The sequence below is a fragment of the Lacerta agilis genome, chromosome 8 (assembly GCF_009819535.1).
Source record: "Lacerta agilis isolate rLacAgi1 chromosome 8, rLacAgi1.pri, whole genome shotgun sequence".
NCBI classification, from domain to species: Eukaryota; Metazoa; Chordata; class Lepidosauria; order Squamata; family Lacertidae; genus Lacerta; species Lacerta agilis.
In genome coordinates this window covers 33,529,180-33,544,938 of record NC_046319.1, presented here as the reverse complement: position 1 = coordinate 33,544,938, position 15,759 = coordinate 33,529,180, and the positions used below count along the sequence as shown (strand labels likewise).

The 15,759-nt window shown below is 44.6% G+C and overlaps 1 protein-coding gene across 1 annotated transcript; it reads left to right on the top strand.

Annotated features, from left to right (window-relative positions):
- Positions 1 to 8,620: 8,620 nt before the first annotated feature.
- On the top strand, positions 8,621 to 15,395 carry LOC117050897 (arylamine N-acetyltransferase, pineal gland isozyme NAT-3-like). Its single transcript, XM_033156832.1, has 2 exons — positions 8,621 to 8,982; positions 14,379 to 15,395. Exon 2 carries the CDS (start codon positions 14,405 to 14,407, stop codon positions 15,281 to 15,283), a length of 879 nt encoding a protein of 292 aa, XP_033012723.1. The 5' UTR covers positions 8,621 to 8,982; positions 14,379 to 14,404; the 3' UTR covers positions 15,284 to 15,395.
- The last annotated feature ends 364 nt before the right edge of the window (positions 15,396 to 15,759 follow it).

Sequence of the window (15,759 nt, the reverse complement as noted above, 5' to 3'; positions counted from 1 at the left end):
ATTATGTATCTTAATACCGGTAATTGCCCCGTCTCAATATAAGCCCCACAAAGTATGATATCATTTGGAAGTAGTTTTAAGAAGCACTTTGCCAAGGTGGGTTTTTCCCTATTTATGACTTACTTTGCCCACTTATTCCCCCCCCCCTTATAATGAGATGTTAGTGCTCTTTCACTGGTTTTTCTATTGTAAAAATCTATATTTATTCTAATTTCTTCTTGTATATTTCCCATGTCCTATCTGTCTGTCTATCTATCTATCTATCTATCTATCTATCTATCTATCTATCTATCTATATCTATCTATTATCTTCCTTCCTTCCTTCCTTCTTTTTCTTTTTAAAGATGTGTATTCACTGAATTAAAATAATTTTTGAATTAAAAAAAATGCAAACTGATGCAGAAATGTGGCAAACTGAACTTAACAATGGAAAGACAAGAAACTGAGATCCTGGGGGTCAAATGGAGAAGTATGGAGAGCGGCATACTCCTAACATATGGTCACTGAACTATCCATATTCTCACAAATGTAGGAAGCTGCTTTATACTGAGTTTTGGCCCATTGGTCAAGTAGCTCAATACTGTCTACAATGACTGGCAGCAGTTCTCCTGGGTTTCAGAAAGAGTTCTCTCCTGTTTCTACCTGGAGATGCCAGGGATCGAATCTGGGACCTTCTGCTTGCAAAGTAGATGCTCTCCTACTGAGTGACAGTCCTTCCTACTGGCCAAGGAGAAGATATGAGCAACCATAGCATCACTGAGAATGGAAAGTCAAAGAGAATGTGACAAGTTCATGTTAACATACACCCAGGCATTATCTGTAGCAAGACTGGTGAAGGAAGTGTGTGAATAAGAAGCTGGAAATGGCAACAAGGATAGAATAGAAATGGAAGCACATCCTATAAGAACATAAGAAGAGACCCTCCTGGATCAGATCAAAGGCCCAGGTAAGGTTGGGAGAGAACATTCACAGCAACAATTACAAGGTTTATTTACAATATTTCTTGGTCCCCATTAAAGCATGTTTTTGTTGTTGCTGTTGAACAACGTGAGTTCTCTGTTCTTTCTATGAAAATTGCCTGGCATTCTGCCAGCTGATTTTCTTCTCCAAGGGCAAAGTCCGCTGCCTAATATTAATGGGCATAGAATTCCAAATAGTAGGAACATAAGAATATAAGAGGCTGCTGTAATAGGCCATTGGTCTATCTAGTCTAGCACCCTGTTCTCACAGTGACCAACCCTAGCCAAGAGGACACTGGAAGTCGCTCCCTAATCAATGATTCTATGACCTGGTCCAATGTCACTCAGTGAACATGCCCCCCCCCATAACAGTTTTGGTGGTAGTGTACAAAACAAAAATGCTATTGAGCCATCCTCCCTCATGTATGTTTCAATCATAACATGGCATGACATGCTGTTGATTTCTGCCTGCCAAGTGTGGGGTAAGGTGCACTTGATAGAGGCGTATGAAACAATGCACTAGAATACAGGGACCTCCAATGAAGCTGGATGTTGGCCTCTGTGAGAACAGAAGACCACAAGGGCTTTTGGACTAGAAGGGCCTTATGTTCTTAAGTGGTTATGAAAGGTAAAGATCTGCTTTGCAACAAAAAATGATTTGGCGTGAAATGTATGGAAAGTGTGTGGCCTTCAAGAAATCACCATGCTTTGGCCCTCCTAAAAAGTAGGAGCAACATAATATTGCTTAAGATTAATTATGTTGGATTATGTTTTGCTTTTATTGCACTGTTTATTAGTTTCATGTTATCTTGCAAGCTGCTCCGACGCTGTGCAAACTGTTTAGAATGTGGCCTGTAAATCTCCAGTGAGCCAATAAAAGAAAACTACAACTATAAAATTACTTTGCACAGAGAACAAAGAGCACTAGACACACACAGTCATTTGTCTTAAGGGTGGTTCCAGTGACGTAACGTGACAAATCTTTCCAGCATGTTCATTGACAAGTAGGTTCTACAAAGACACACATTCTACCTTCTGCTTGTGCTGTTTACCTCAAAAAAGGCTGACTAAAAGTTGTTCTACATGGACCTCACTTTTTAAAATTGTCTCCGCTCTATCATTCCTCTAACTTGGCCACATATTGTACCCAGATGACACTACACTTCTTTGTCAGCTATGCTGGTTCTCTCCAATTCATGTATGAATTCACCAGAGTTAATGGTAAATCCAACTTTATTCTTAATGAGCCCTGGAAGCCTGCACAGAGTTCATAATTGGCTCCTTCAGCCAGGACACACCCCTGAGTCACTCTCCAGGACCTGGCCTCCTGCGTCATATGATAGCTGTTTCTCCAAAAGGGATGTGTTCCAGATACTTATTTATTTATTATATTTAATCCCCAAGGGACTGAAGGTGGCATACATATTTCTCCTCCCCACCCAATTTATCCCCACAACAATCTTATGAGGTAGGTTAGGCTGAGAGACAGTGACTTACCCAAGGTCACCCTGTGAGCTTCATGTTGCATTGATAATGCATACATCACACCAGACAGGAGTGTATGGCATACCTGTCAACTGCCCTGGAAAAAAAATGGGACATGTTTTGGGTTTTTTCTTGCGAGAGGACAGTGGCTGAAATGGCTGCTGTGATCTCATGCAATTTCCCGCTGGCTGATGCAAATATCTAACTATGTAGAATTCTAACATTTGGTCCTGATGTTGAAAGGTTTGGTATGTATTTCCCTCCAGCACAAAGATCTAGCCTTTTAAGAAAATCAAGGGGCTGGCCACTTTCATACTACCATTAAAAGGTATGCACTTGTGGAATAACGTTCTGTTCAAGCAGTCTTCCATAACCGGAGCATAATTCTCTGCTGGAGAATTGAAGGCAGGCAGCTTCCTAAACAGCACACATGAAATGATGGTGACATCTGGTGGTCATTAATGTTTCACTTGTAGCATCCGAGAGAAATCTCTGTGCTGTTGAGCTACAGCCAAAACTGCAGAATATGACGCAGGCTAGTCTGAAGCATGGGGGGAAAGTCGTGTTAGAATAAAGTTATAGACTCAATCAAAGAAGCAGCCAGTGCCTGGCCGGGACCCCAACCAGCTTAGCCCACCAAAGCCTGGGGCAGGTATACCCAGCTGCCCCCACTCCTTGCACGGACCTGATCTGAGGCGCAAAACCATAACTTAATTTTAAAGCCTATGTCTTGGGAATCTTCCCCTGCCTGAATGGTGGAGAAAGTGTTCCGAGAAAAGATTTCCTCCTACCATCATAACACGAGAACTCATGGACATCCAAAGAAGATGAATGTCAGAAAATTTAGGACAAATGAAAGAAAAGACCTCTTAATGCAACTCATATTTAAACTGTGGGACTTGCTTCCACAGGAGCCAGTGATAGTCACTAACTCGAATGGCTATAAAATCAACTGTACAAATTCACAGTCTGAGGTCCCGCTTCATTTTCTGGAGCTCCTCAGTAAACCAAGGGGCCCGGTTTGGGCAGGGTCACAGATGGCACTTAGGTGCGATCTCATCGATGGCCGCCAAGAGCTGGTTATTCCAGTTCTCGACAAGCTCATCTAGTGAGCCACCAGGGAGAGCAAGGTCCCGCAAGGCCTGACGAAATCCATCAGGATCCATCAGCCTCCGCGGGCTAGCCCAAATAGGCTCACCACCCAAGCGAGGGGGAGCGGGAAGTCAATCCTGGCTATCAGAGCATAGTAATCGGATCATGGCACTTCCACAAGGGAGGACATGATCACATCTATACCCGCACCAGAGATCAAATCCAGCATGTGGCCTGCTTGATGTGTGGGACCAAAAACAAACTGGGAGAGCCCTAATGTCACCATGGAAGACACCAGGTCTGGAGCCTGTGAGGAGGGGGTGGCATCAGCATGGACGTTGAAGTTCCCCAAAACCAGTAGGTTAGGAAGCTCCAAGGCCCAACCTGCCACCACCTCCAGCAGGCCTGACAGGGTGGCTGCTGGTGCGCTAGGTGGTTGGTACACCAGACAGACAGCCAAGCTCTCCTTGGTGCCCCACACTAGGCCAACACATTCAATGCCGGAGATCAATGGTGCTGGCAGAGCCCTGAAAGAGCAATCCTCCCAGATTAACAACGTTGACCAGACTTGTGTGATGGAGAAACCTGGGGTGCTATCTCATGCAGGTCGACAACTTCGCCTTCACGCACCCAGGTCTCCGTCACACAAGCCTGGTCAACCTCCATGAAGATAAAAAAAAAAGTCTCGCAGGATGGCGGTTTTATTGACTATAGACCTGGCACTGCACAACACCGGTGACGGAGGTGGGTAATCCCTGCTCACTCTACTCACGTCCCTCGGAATGGGGCGTAGATTGGAAGGGGTTTGAGCATCACTGCATCTCAAAACCCTTCGCCTGTAGTGTCTACCCCCACCGCCATACCTCCCTTGCCCTTCGACAGTGGTGATCCCAAACCCTATGCTGGCCTCCCCTATAAAGGAATGATATCCCCTCACTAACAAGTCATCCCTGTACCAGGTCTCCTGAGTCGGAAGGGTATAATGTTGAGATATGAAATCAGCAGGACAAACATCTCCGATAGGTGTAGCCCATCCAGCCGCACCTCAGGCAAGGAGGGCAGCCCCACAGTGGCCCGCTAGCTGTCAGTCCCTCCCTCTGTCATGGTGGGAAAGGTATATGCACCAAGAGGATTGCTAAAGCATGTGCCATCAGGACACAACATCATCAAAGCTGGAAGTCAGGTAATTCGTTATTCAGATCTAGAAATCCCCCACATTACTTTCTCATGCATGCACTCTTGGGTTGGGGCAACTGGCTAAAATGTTTTAAAGCGTTTTAAATGGTTCTAAATTTGGTTCTTCTGTTTTGTTTTTGTTGGGTTGATGTTGGTTAAATGTTTAGTTGGGGTTGGCAGTTATTTTAATTTGGGTATAACTGTAAACTGTTTAGTATTGTTATTATTGGTTTCTATTGATTTATTGGTTTGTTTGTTTGTTTGTTGCTCATATAGGATATTTTGTTTTTTAATGTTTGATGCTTTGTTGTGTTTTTATATGTGCTGTAAGCTGCCAAGAGTGGCTGGGGAAACCCAGCAAGATGGGCGGAATATATATATATATATATATATATATATATATATATAATCATTATTTGTTTCATGGTGTTTTGTTAGGTGTTGTCATTTATTTCACAACAAGGTATGAGAAAGGTTTGGCTCTCCAGATGTCACTGAACTCCCATCTGCACCAGTGGGCATAGCTAATTGTCAGAGATGATTGCAGCTGTAGTTCAGCAACATCCAGAGAGCAAATTGTTCCAAACACCAGATCTATGGGATTGCAGTGACGTTAAGACTTGGCAAATGTCAGTTTCTGTTCCTTTCTGTTTCTCACTTTCTCAAAGTTAAATTTAGTTATACATATATCCACATCATTTTTGCAAACTTCTTTTGTAAAATAATCTTCGTGAAAATTAGTGCAAATTTCTCCTGAAATATGTATTTGAAAGTAATTTTTGCATTTCCCCAAATATAATGCATTTTGGTATGTTGTTTTCACCTACCAACTACCTACCTACCTACACTTTTATCCCAGTGCAGGGTTTTCCAAATTTGGTTCTCCAGCTGTTTTGGGGGCTACAATTCACATCATCCCTGACCACTGGTCCTGCTAGCTAGGTAAGGCTCCCTCAGCCTGAAAAGCAAGATGAGCACCACACCCCATAGTTGCCTTTGACTGGACTTACCTGTCCAGGGGTCTTTTACCTTTACCTGCTAGCTAGGGATGATGGGAGTTGTAATTCAACAACAGCTGGAGTCCCTTCCCTAGTGTATACATTTTTGTGCACATTCAATGGCTAGAGAATTCGGAGCTGCAAAATTCAGAGAAGTAATGTTGCCCCGTGTGGTAAGCTGTTGAACTGCAAGCAGTATTTCCCTAGTAAAGCAGGCATAGGAAATCTGTGGCCCTCTAGTTGTTGCTGAACTACAACTCCCATCAGCTCCAGCATAGAATCAGATCAGAGGATCGAAGTGATGAGAGGGACCCAAAGCGTCATCAAATCCAACCTCCTGCTACAGGCATGGCCAAAGGTGAGGGATAATGGAAGTGATAAGATAACAAGGGAAGAGTTTGTGGTGATTTCTGACACATCTTTTTCTAGAAAAATAGCACTGATCACAGGCATGCATATATATATATATATATATATATATATATATATATATATATATATATATATATATATATATATATATTCCCACCACCCACAAACAGGCAATATCCCAATCCAACAGGTCTACCCCCCCCCCAAATCACATTTCACAACATTGGAGTAGTGTGAGTGGGGGCTGGGCGAACCACATTGAGGACCTCAGGCATGGAGGAGGGGCAATCTCATCCTTTATTTCCACACTGTGGCTCCAGTCCAAATCATCTGTCAGGAGAGTTGGCCAGGGCACAGGCCACCACCAGTGGGACACTTACCACCACTGTGCCACATGCTGGTGGCACCGTAGCTGTACCAACAGCTGAGTCACCTCCTCCGCTTGTGGAGAAGCACTCTGGAGGACCACCACACTCGTTTTCTGATTTGGTTGGGTTGTTCTCATTTTGTGTTCTGCATTCCACCCGTCCCACATACTGTCTGAATTAATTAAGAGCAGGTTAAAAGTATTTGAAATAAACGTATAAAATGCATTGATAAAAAAGGTCTTTGCTGACAGTCCTACATATGACCACCTCATTTCTTCCATTTTCTCATTTGAGAGGAGAACCTAAATGACCTTCTCACACCAATAGGTGGTGCTGGTGATCAGAAATCACTTTCAACACAGAAAACGAAAAGTTCGTATTAAACAGTGAGAAATCCCTCCCAAATGGACACAACGGTATTGTGGAGAGCTGGGGGGGGGGGAATGGTAGAATGTGGACCATAAATACACTTCAGTTGGAATTCGTTCAAAAGAAGAAGAAAAGAAGGAACATGGGCCGCCCGACCATGACTCCCGAGCCTCCCCCGATCTCCTTCCCCCTTCCCTCTTCGTTTTGACAGATCGGGAGAGGCTCAGGAGTCATGGGCAGGTGGCCGTTGCCCAGGAGGGGTGCAAGGCACATGGTTTCTCTGCCGGGCAAGGTGCAAAGCCCTTCTTCCGCACTCTTCGATCCCCCCCACCCACTCACGTTTTTCTATCTTCCCACCCCTCACGTTTTTCTAGGGACTGGTGGCAACCCTAGGCACAATGCACTCTACTGAAACATGGGGTTTGCTGCCTCCCCCGATCTGTCAAAATGAAGGGGGAAGGGGGCAGGAGATCGGGGGAGGCTTGTTAGTCGCGGGCAGGCGGCGCGGTTGCCCAGGAGGGGCGCAAGATGTGCGGTTTCTCTGCTGGGCAAGGCGCAGAGGGGTGAGATGACTTTGATCCCCTCGGCCAACTGGAGCGGCGGTGGAGCTGCTGCGGAGCTGGTTAGCTGAGCATGAGAGAGAGCATTCCCTGATGGCCAGGAACTGTAGAAGTTAAATTGATTTTTTCTGCTCCACTCTCAAACATCCAGGAGCGAACTGCACTCTGCCCCTTGGGCGCATGCAGGCTCTGCGCTGCCTCTCCCCCAGCTGTAGGGCAGCTGAGTGGGAGAGGGCAGGCAGACTCTGGAGGCCCCGCAGTGCACCCCGCCCCTCCCCTGCAAGGAGCTCCGTGATGGCACCCAGGGCGGGCTGAGAGGAGCAGCCGCCATTACACAGCTTGCCTCAGCATTTGATGTTTAAAATATTTATTTCTTAATTTTGGGCTAAAAAAATAGGGGGTGTCTTATACATGGGGGATTCTTATAGACGGGGAAATACAGCAATTCCTCCTTCAAGAGCCATGACATACCCTCCAACATTTCTCTGATGAAAACAGGAACGTTCTAAAGAAAAGCGGGACATTCTGGGATTAAATCAAATCAGAAACTGGAACAGTCCCTGGAAAATAGGGGCACTTGGAGGGTCTGCCATGGCAGAGCCATGAGTGAATGGTACTTCCCCCATCAAGAGCTATGGGGAGGACAGCACTTCTTCCATCAGGAGCTATGGAGCATTCTGTGTGAAGGGTTTTTACAATTTACTGCTGTTACTCATTACATTTTTTACTCTACTCCTCAAAGAAGCTCAAGGTGGCACATGTGTTTCACCCCAGCCTGATTTTATTCTAACCCCAACCCTGTTAGGTAAGCAAAGTTCAGAGGTAGGGACCTCCCTGCCGATAAGAGATTTTTACACAGAGCTTGAATGGTCAGCTGTCAGCTGTTCTGTAGTAATGGGTTTCCTACATTGCCAGGAGGTTAGTCTAGATCAGAATTGCCATATGTCCGGAATTTGCTGCACATACCCGGAATACTGTAGTAGGAAGCAGTGTCCAGGTGGAAATTTGCAAAATGTCTGTGAAAATCCAGATGCATGGCAACCTATGTTGGCAGTGTCGTTTTTGCCCAACAACTTTTGTGTATGGATTTTCACTTTTTGAAATATGGCAACCCTAGACTAGATGACATTGGAAGTCCCTCCCTACTCAATGATTCTATGACCTGGTCCAATGTCATTCAGTGAACATGCCCCCCCCCATAACAGTTTGGGTGGTGGTGTACAAAAGAAAAATGACTGCAGCAGCCAGACTAACCCACTCCTGTGTATCAAAACAACTCCATCTGGTTTTACCAACCGGAAATCCAGGGTAGGACATGTTTTCTTGGCAGTGGAAAAGCGGAAGATAAGAAAACAGCTTACGCAGTTAGAAACGGCAAAGCTCACTCTCTCCTCGGCTTTTTCCTCTTTGACTCAGAAGAGAGAAATAAAGGGACGCTGGTATGGATTTCTAGGACAGATTCGACTTCTGAAACTTTTGGCTTTGGTGAAACAGGAGCCAGAGGGGTTTGCATGCCCCTCCCCCTTTTTAGCAAATCGTTCACGGAGATGGGAGAAATTTGATCTTCCTGTACTCCCAGTGCAAGTGAAAGCCACTCTAGAAGGTAAGGGACTTTAGCAAACCCTGGAATCTCTTAGTGAATACAATTTTGCTGGTGAGGGGTCTCTCTCTCTCTCTCTCTCTCTCTCTCTCTCTCTCTCTCTCTCTGTGTGTGTGTGTGTGTTTGTGTGTGCATTTTTTTAAAAAAAATATTAGAGAGCATTTTTCATGTAAATGCACCACACAGGGCAGCTGACACCATTTTATTTTATTTTTAAATTGCAATTCCATAAAAAGGCAATTACAAAAGAGACAGGATCAGCAGTTAAAAACCATTCTTAAAAACTCTTTCTAAACACACACATACACACTTGCATGGACACAGGAAAAATGGCTGCCTGTTGCATAAGGACGAGATGAAACAGTTCAATGTTGATTTAGAATTGCGTCTCTTAAATAAGTCTAAACCAAAAAAGGGGCTGGAAGGGATGATTCAGCTTCTTTTGTTAAGACACCAAGGAAACAATATGAGTCAACAATTGTGCATGCCAAGTGAGTTATAATCAAGCTGCTAGGAACTAGATTTCTGCAGACTCTTTAAAAAGAAGAGTGAATAATAATAACAATAATAATAATAACAATAATAATAATAATAGATTTTATTTGTATCCCGCCCTCCCCAGCTAAGACCGGGCTCAGGGCGGGTAACATCAAAGTCTATAATACATTAGAACATAAAAACAGACAATCGATTAAAATACAGCTTAAAATCAGAATAAAATCAGATGGCAACCCATGTGGGAACATTAAGTCCTCACCAGGCCCAGCTATTTGTGTTGGTCTTATATGAGCCAGTGAGAAGAGTTAGAGAGGCCACTTGCATGCAGGGTCTTATCAGTCAGTCAGTTTTATTACAGCAAAAGCCAGCAGTACAGAAAATCATAAATCCAAACAGAGAGAAATCGGCAACATCACCAGAGATAAAACAATTACACAAAGGAACTTTACAATGTGTTATTCAATAAAAAAAAAGATTTACGCTTCTCAATAGCTAAAGTGCAGAATTTAGCCACAACAGGGTCTTATAAAAAGAGGAGGGGTCAGACTGGGCCCCGGCCAAAAGGCTGGTGGAACAGCTCTGTCTTGCAGGCCCTGGGGAAAGATGTCAAGTCCCGCAGGGCCCTGGTCTCTTGAGACAGAGTGTTCCACCAGGTTGGGGCCAGGGCTGAAAAGGCCCTGGCCCTGCTTGAGGCCAGCCTAACCCCCTTGAGGCCTGGGACCTTGAAGGTGTTATTCTTTGCTGACCGTAAGCTACTCCACGGGGCATACCAGGAGAGGCGGTCCGTAGGTACGAGGGTCCTAAGCCATATAGGGCTTTAAAGGTTAAAGCCAGCACCTTAAACCTGATCCTGTACTCCACTTGGAGCCAGTGCAGCTGGTATAGTCATACGTCTGGTTGCGCTTGCTTCAGGTTGCGTTCGTCACGGGATATGAACGTGCCGAACCCGGAAGTACCAGAACGGGTTACTTCTGGGTTCGACGCTTCACGCATGCGTAGATACGGCGCTTCAGGTTGTGGACCTTTCAGGTTACGAACAGGGCTCCGGAATGGATCCCGTTCGCAACCAGAGGTACCACTGTATAACACTGGGTGATCGTGGTCCCGTGGCGAGAACCCCATAAGGAGCCTCGCCGCAGCATTCAGCACCCGCTGGAGTTTCTGAGTCAGCTTCTGGGTGAATAACAATAATCGAGTCTAGAGGTTACCGTCGCTTGGATCACAGTAGCAAGATCAGGGCGGGTAAGGTAAGGGACCAATTGCTTAGCACGGTGGAGGTGGAAAAGTACTGCCTTTGCTGTAGCTGCAGCCTGCGCTTCCATAGAGAGGGAGCCATCAAAGGTTATGCCCAGACTCCTGACATAAGGTGCTGGTGCTAATTGTCGTCCCGACCCCAGCCAGAGGACCTCTGTCTTCAAAGGATTTAACTTCAACCGGCTCGCACACAGCCATCTAGCCGCAGATTCCAAACATCTGGTCAGTATAGTCCATTTAGAGAAACTTTCCTGGTTCCGGGTGCCTTTTAGAAGGCAATGTGTATTCCATCACTTACTTCAAAATGGGTTCAGGCAAATTATTCCATTTTTCCTGACATTCCCTTATTGGATAATTTCCACATTTTACATGATACTCCACATGACATAAAAGCCACTTCTGGAAAAGTACTGGAATCTAGTGCAAGTTGAGTGCTCATTTCCATGTTATTCACTTCCAGGAGGGGGAAAAAACTGCTTTCAAGAGCTGGAAAATTGCAAGAGTTTTGTGCTGTAATTTCACATGATGAAATCTGGTCTAGTATCCCGGGATACAGTCATTCCAGTTATTTAAAATGCTAGCGCAACAGATCAATCAGAAAGCTACAGTTCCGTAACACAACAGCTGTCAAAGGAACCTTAGTATCTAGGATAGAATCGCTAGTGTTAAGTACTCAAGAAGAGCCTCCTGGATCAGGCCATTGGCCCATCCTGTTCTCCCAGTGGCCAGGCCGGTGCCTATAGGAAGCCCGCAAGCAGGATCCAAGCACAAGAGCACCCTCCCCTCCTGTGGTTTCCAGCAACTGGCATTCAGAAGGATTTCTGCCTCCAATTGTGGAGGCAGAACATAGCCATCATGGCTACTAGCCATTGAAGGTGTTCCCCTCCATGAATTTGTCTAATCATCTTTTTAAGCCATCTAGTTTGGTGGCCATCACTGCTTCCTGTGGGAGTGAGTTCCACAGTTTAACAAAATGGTCTCATAGTTTAACTAGCATTATAATCAGGAAAACTAACACAATAATACCCATGTCTGAGTGTAAGCTTAGCAATGTGGGGATTGAGGGGTGAGGTCCTCCTGCTCATTCTGCTGAACCCTGGACTTCTTTCCCAAGTCCTGCCCCGATGGCACCACTGGCAGGGACCAAGCGGTTTTCCATGACTTATTAGTAATGGCAGCTCTATAGATAGCCCCGAGACTCAAAAGTTACTAAGGCAGAAGATCAGAACCTCAACGGGATTGCTGGAAAGGGAGTGTCACAGTGATAAGAAATTTGACTGAGTTCTAAGCTGAAGGCAAACCTAACTAATTCAGCCTTTCCAAAACAATACACAACCCAAAACGCGCTCTGAATTTTGCAATGGAGTTCGCTAACCAAATACTTTCTTCTTTATTTCATATCCCACCTTTCCATTTTCATGCTCGAAGCACTTAAAACTAAGAAAACTATGATAATAATCAATCAGTACAAAAACACACATGATAATAACAGGAACAATCTACAAAATCAGAACGATCTGGTAGAAAATTGAGGACTGACCCCCTCCATCTGCTGCTGTCTTTGGACACAATAGTTTAGTGGTCGTCCTGGTGTCATTATGACACATAGTTCAAATTTTCTTTTGCAGACTTCTAATGTGTTCAAATGCACATATACTAGAGCAGCAATGACTGATAAAAATGAACTAAAATATGTAAAAATATGTCTGTTAAGGAAAATAGCATACAGAAATGTGTATATTGGGAGAGGTACCCATTGAAATGCTGACAGATTTTCATGGGCACTTTAAAACAAGAACAACCCAGAGACATGAAGGAATGTGGAGCTGAATATAAGATTGGGGCAATGAGAAACTGGAAATCAAGAGATTCACTCTTTTCTGGTGATGATTACCAAGGAATAGGCTGCTTTCAGTTTGCAAATAACCTTGGATTGTTAAAAAATCAAAAAAATCCTAAGCTTAAATAACAGAAAGCAAAACAGATTGAAATTTCAAACTATTCTTTCCACACAAGAATTCACAGCTCAATATGCTTCTTTCAGGGGAGGGGAGGGTCGATTGGCAGAGAGTGGGTGTGTGTGACCCAAGAACCTTGCAGTGGATGGAGAAAAGTAACAACAACACTGTTGTGCCAAAGTACTACGCAAGTTAAATTAGTTATGAACCAGTGCTTTTTATTTATGTCTGCATTCCGGAAGTATGCTCAAAGGAATGGGGAAAGTTGCCCTTAAAGCTTTCTGCTATTTAAAACTACAGCTTGACAATTGGCAGGGGGCTTTTTGTAAATAAGCCTGAACAGTCGTGTTCACCTGATTACAGGTAGCTGGGGACCACAATTGTTCTCTTAATAACGGGTTTAGCAAAGTGATTAGCAGACTGAGCTGCATATGACTCAGGGAGTCGCTGCTTTAAACATTATCTCTCCCATAAGATCATTTGGCTATATGAAGGCAAGCCCCCTTTAGTCCTCCCTTCTTTAATATGGGGGTGTAATAATACTGACCTACCTTACAAGAGGGATGAGGAATCTGTGGTCCTCTAGAGGAATGGTGGGAGACCTTGAGCTGAGCCCAAGGGTCAAGTTAGACCTGCCTGTCATGCACCGGACATCATAGATGAGGTGCAGATAGACACACGACTGGGCTTAAAAGCAGGATTCACAGGCACTATGGATATCAAACCATGGGCAGCAAAGGAAATTGGGTCCCCTGAAGTCATTGTGTCTTCAAGTGGTTGACAGGCGGGAGGTCCTATCTTTCAAAGCTGGCCCACAGGACATGGAGGAGGTTAAGGATGTGGCCCACTGGCTGAATCATGTTTCCCACTACTAGTCTAAAGGGAAAACCTCAAAGTGTGAATGGGGATAAGGGGTTCACATTGCACCTCCCCTCCATCCCTCAAACTTCCCTGCGTTCACTGAGGAAGATCTGCAGGGGACTTCCACTCACATTTGCTTGAGCATGATTACGCAAACTCCTCCATGCAACGCAAGTTCTTGCTTTATCAGAGTCCTCAATTGCACAGAGAGTTCTGCTTGTGTTCAAGTGAAGTGGAGCGTGGAAAGGCCATAGCTCAGTGTTTTGCACACAGAAGGTGCCAGGTAGAGATGGAATGTATAAGAATGGAGAGCCACTGGCAGTCAGCGTGGACAATATATGGAGCTAGATGGACCAATGGTATATGGCAGTATATGGCAGCTACCTTTGTTTCTGATCCAACACAGGGAAGACCAGGGACTCAGTAAGTGGGGTGATGTGCATGGGGATTTTGGGAACAGGACTTGTGTGTGTCATTCTGTGCCTGATTCAGCTTTTATGTGTTCAGGCAAATACTTGAACACACTTTACATGTTGTTGGGACTCCACTCGCATCTGTGCCAGCCAGCAAGGCCAATGACCAGAGGGGATGGGATCTGCAGTCCAACAATATCTGGAGGGCCACAGGTTCCCCAACCCTGACTTATAGAGTTAGAATGACTACAGCTATATAAAACATACAAACACTTTGTACACTTGAAAGTATCATCACTCCCAACAACTGTAAAATAGAACAGAGATCATGCAAGGAGGTAGAATAATCTAATTATTTCTCTCTCTCTCTCTCTCTCTCTCTCTCTCTCTCTCCTCTCTCTCTCTCTATTTCCAGGACAGTAGAAGGAAAAACTCATCAACATGAATATTGAGGAGTATTTTGCAAGAATTTCCTACAAAGGTCCCCAGGAATGCCTGGACTTAGAAACGTTAACAGAAGTCTTTCAACATCACATCCGATCGGTGCCGTTTGAAAACCTCAGCATTCACTGCGGTGAAACCATTCAGTTGGACTTAGAATCAATCTACGACAAAATTGTGAAACGGAACCGTGGTGGCTGGTGCATGGAGAACAACCACCTCTTATTCTGGGTCTTTCAGACAATGGGCTACGATACCAGCCTTTTAGGAGCCTATGTTTACAGCCCTCCTCAAGACACCTATGAGAAAGACATTAATCACCTCCTGCTGAAAGTGGTGATTGATGGCAAGGCCTACATTGTGGATGGCGGCTTTGGGATAGCCTACCAAATGTGGCAGCCAATGGAACTGGTGTCTGGGAAAGATCAGCCTCAGACACCAGGCATCTTCCGCTTCACTGAAGACAATGGAGTGTGGTATTTTGACAAAATGAAACGCAAGCAGTGCACAGTAGGTACCGACAACAGATTCCCCTCCTCTGTTACTCCAGAAAACATGACCTGCAAGAAAGTTTTCTCATTTACCCTTCAGCCACGGACGATAGAAGAGTTTCGGCCTAGGAACCTGCATCTTCAAACTGCTCCAGATTCCCTGTTTGTGAAGAAGTCTATCTGTAGCCTGCAGACCACCAGCGGCTTTCAGGTTTTGACTGGGTGGACATTAACGGAAACCACATATAATTACAAGGACCACATGGATCTGGTGAAAAGCACCACCCTTACTGACGACGAAGTGGAGAAAACTCTGCAGGAGCGATTCAACATAAGATTAGATAAGAAGCTTGTCCCCATTAACAACAGCTTGATATCCATGTTTTGATTTGAAGAGCTACCTGAGCTACAAACATTCAAAGCAAATTTGGAGGATGATGCTTGGATCACAGAAGCATAGAATTGTAGAGTTGGAAGGGACCCTGAGGGTCATCTAGTCATAGCTGTCAACTTTTCCCTTTTCTTGCGAGGAGTCCTATTCGGAATAAGATAATTTCCCTTTAAAAAAGGGAAAAGTTGACAGCTATGCATCTAGTACAACCCTCTTCAATGCAGGAATCTCAACTAGACATGATGATGATGATGATGATGATGATGATGAATGTAATAATGTTTCTCTCAATTAATATTTTGCTATTCCTTGCTATGATGGAGTGTGAAATCAACAGTATTTTTTATTACCAACTCATGCTGAAAGTAAAGAAGATAACATCAACAAAATGTAAAGGTTGCTGTGTTGCCCCATGAGAGAAAAATCCCCAATCCTAAAATGGGGGCGGGGGGGGGGGAGAGAGATAGCAGACA

Coding starts and splice junctions, on each gene's coding strand:
- LOC117050897 (XM_033156832.1), top strand. CDS start 14,405: ATGAATATTGAGGAGTATTTTGCAAGAATTTCCTACAAAGGTCCCCAG.